This window comes from Cariama cristata, unplaced genomic scaffold (genome assembly GCF_000690535.1).
Source record: "Cariama cristata isolate BGI_N322 unplaced genomic scaffold, ASM69053v1 scaffold20230, whole genome shotgun sequence".
NCBI classification, from domain to species: Eukaryota; Metazoa; Chordata; class Aves; order Cariamiformes; family Cariamidae; genus Cariama; species Cariama cristata.
The window spans coordinates 10,685-12,846 of NW_009596595.1; the positions used below are offsets into that span (position 1 = coordinate 10,685).

General features: G+C 59.3%; 1 protein-coding gene across 1 annotated transcript in view; it reads left to right on the top strand.

Annotated features, from left to right (window-relative positions):
• Positions 1-2,084, top strand: part of ANKRD11 (ankyrin repeat domain 11) — a gene marked incomplete at both ends in the record, with an annotated part of 12,764 nt that extends 10,680 nt beyond the window's left edge. The window contains 3 exons of the mRNA XM_009706831.1: positions 19-915; positions 1,738-1,869; positions 1,950-2,084. Coding sequence (XP_009705133.1) covers positions 19-915; positions 1,738-1,869; positions 1,950-2,084 — 1,164 coding nt within the window. The remainder of the gene's footprint in view (positions 1-18; positions 916-1,737; positions 1,870-1,949) is intronic.
• Between the last annotated feature and the right edge of the window lie 78 nt (positions 2,085-2,162).

Here is a 2,162-nt window from a genome sequence, read left to right on the forward strand (position 1 = left end):
GCGCCCCCGCCCAGCCAGGCAACGGCTGTCCTGCCCGTAGAGACGGAGCCGCAAGCAGAGGAGCAGAAACCAGAAGCGGCTGCGCAAGAAGCCACCTCGGAAGCGCTGAACGTAGCTGAGGAAAAAGGAGCGGAGGACTCGGAAGCACAGAGTTTCCAGCAGACCCCATCCGAGTCTGCCCAGGCAGAGAGCAAAGAGGTGGAGGCCGTGCACGAAGAGCTGTCTTCTGGTGGGGTGGCCGAGAGCAGCTCCCAGAGCTGTCCCCCACCTGTGGCCACCGCCGAGGGCAGCGTTTCGCAGGAGGGTGCTGCCGCGCGCGGTGGGAGCCAGGTCCCTTCCTCCCAGCCGGATCCACCTCCGGGCAACGCTCAAGCAGAAGTCGTTGAACCAGTACAAAAACCAGTAGCAGAAGCTCCCAAACCACCCAAAATAGAAGAGATTCCTCAGCGAATTACCAGGAACCGGGCTCAGATGCTCGCCAACCAAAACAAGCAGAACGCAGCCTCTTCTGAGAAGGAATTTCCTCCCGTTTCGGCGCCCGCCACGCGTGCCAAGGGCCGCATTACGGAGGAGGACGATTCCCAGGCTCAGCACCCGCGCAAGCGCCGGTTCCAGCGCTCCAACCAGCAGCTGCAGCAGCAGATCAACACGTCCACCCAGCAGACGAGGGAGATGATACAGCAAACACTGGCAGCTATCGTAGATGCTATAAAACTGGACGACATTGAACCTTACCACAGTGACAGGTCCAACCCCTACTTTGAGTACCTCCAGATCAGGAAAAAAATTGAAGAGAAGCGGAAAATCCTCTGCTATATTACTCCCCAAGCCCCACAGTGCTACGCTGAGTATGTCACCTATACAGGCTCCTACCTGTTGGATGGCAAGCCTCTAAGCAAGCTCCATATTCCAGTGGTGAGTCTCCTTCTCTCTTTAAACCGCAGCATCAGGGACTGTCCCCTCCCTTGCTGGTACAAGCACAGCCCGATTGTCCCCTGTGCACCGCGAGGGCCCTTGCAATGCCGGCGGTGCCCCAGCCGGGGCTTTAGCCTAGTTTTACAGCTTGCTCATGACAACAAATCTAAGCCTTGGTAAGTGGATGGCTGCGTGATAAATGCATCCTCGGAGATGCTGTGTTTTTGCAGAGAAGACCTTGGCCTGTGCTTAGGAACCTGAGATTTGTTCAGGCTTTAGAGCAAGTTTGTATGAATCCGCTGGATTTGAGACTGGAAGGCGAAACTGCTTTCACAAGCAGTACAGGAGTTGGATAGTGAACCTAGAAGACTGTGGGAAAAAGATGGCTCTTAACTCCTGCCTTCATTTTCCCAAGCCCCGAGACTTGGCTTGCCAATAGCACTCGCTCCTTGGCAGTGGGATCTGCATTTCGCTGTTGTGCTGCCGGAATGGACTTGCTAATATAAATGTATCAATAGACTTAATGCTGCAGGCAGTAAATCCGGGATCTGGCCTGGAGGAGGAGGGTCGATACGACCGGCCACGTCAGGCTTCGTTCCCCACTGCAGGCGGGATGAAATACCCCGGTCCGCAGATATTTCTGTTGCAGCGTAGTCCGCGCACAAGTTACTGTGTGCAGGAGTTCATATGCGCTGGCTGCCCCAGCACCGCAGCGGTTGTAGCCCGCGTTCGCATCTGCTTGTTCCTTCCTAGACCCCCCCCGAGCCGCCTGCTCCTCTGTTCGGCAGCTTGGGCTGGGCTTGAGGAGCGTCTTGCTCCCAGGGAGGCGCAGGACAGATCGGGACACAGGCACCCTTCCCGCTGCCCCGGCCGGGCTGCTCCCGGCCGTATTTCCCCAACAGCACCATCCCCTTCGCAGACACGCTCGGGCCCCTTTACCGCCTGCCCTTGGCAGTGTGCGGGTGCTTGAGGCTCTGGTTCTGCGGGCTGAGCTCGTCTCTCGGCGCTGGACGCCTCTTGCCCTGTTGTCTCAGCCCTCGCTGCGGTCTGAGCGCTGGCAGGACGTTGTCCTTTGCCGCCTGCCTGCTGGGGAAAGAGGCAGACTTTCTCCTCCGGCGAGCTCCATACGGCGGGCTGGCACCCGCTCCCTCTCGGAGCCCTCGGCCGAGGTGCGTTTCGGCTCTGTGGGCGCGCTGGGGGCAGGGGGAGCAGGCAGCCCCCGCAGGCCGTGCGCCCGGCAGCGTTGC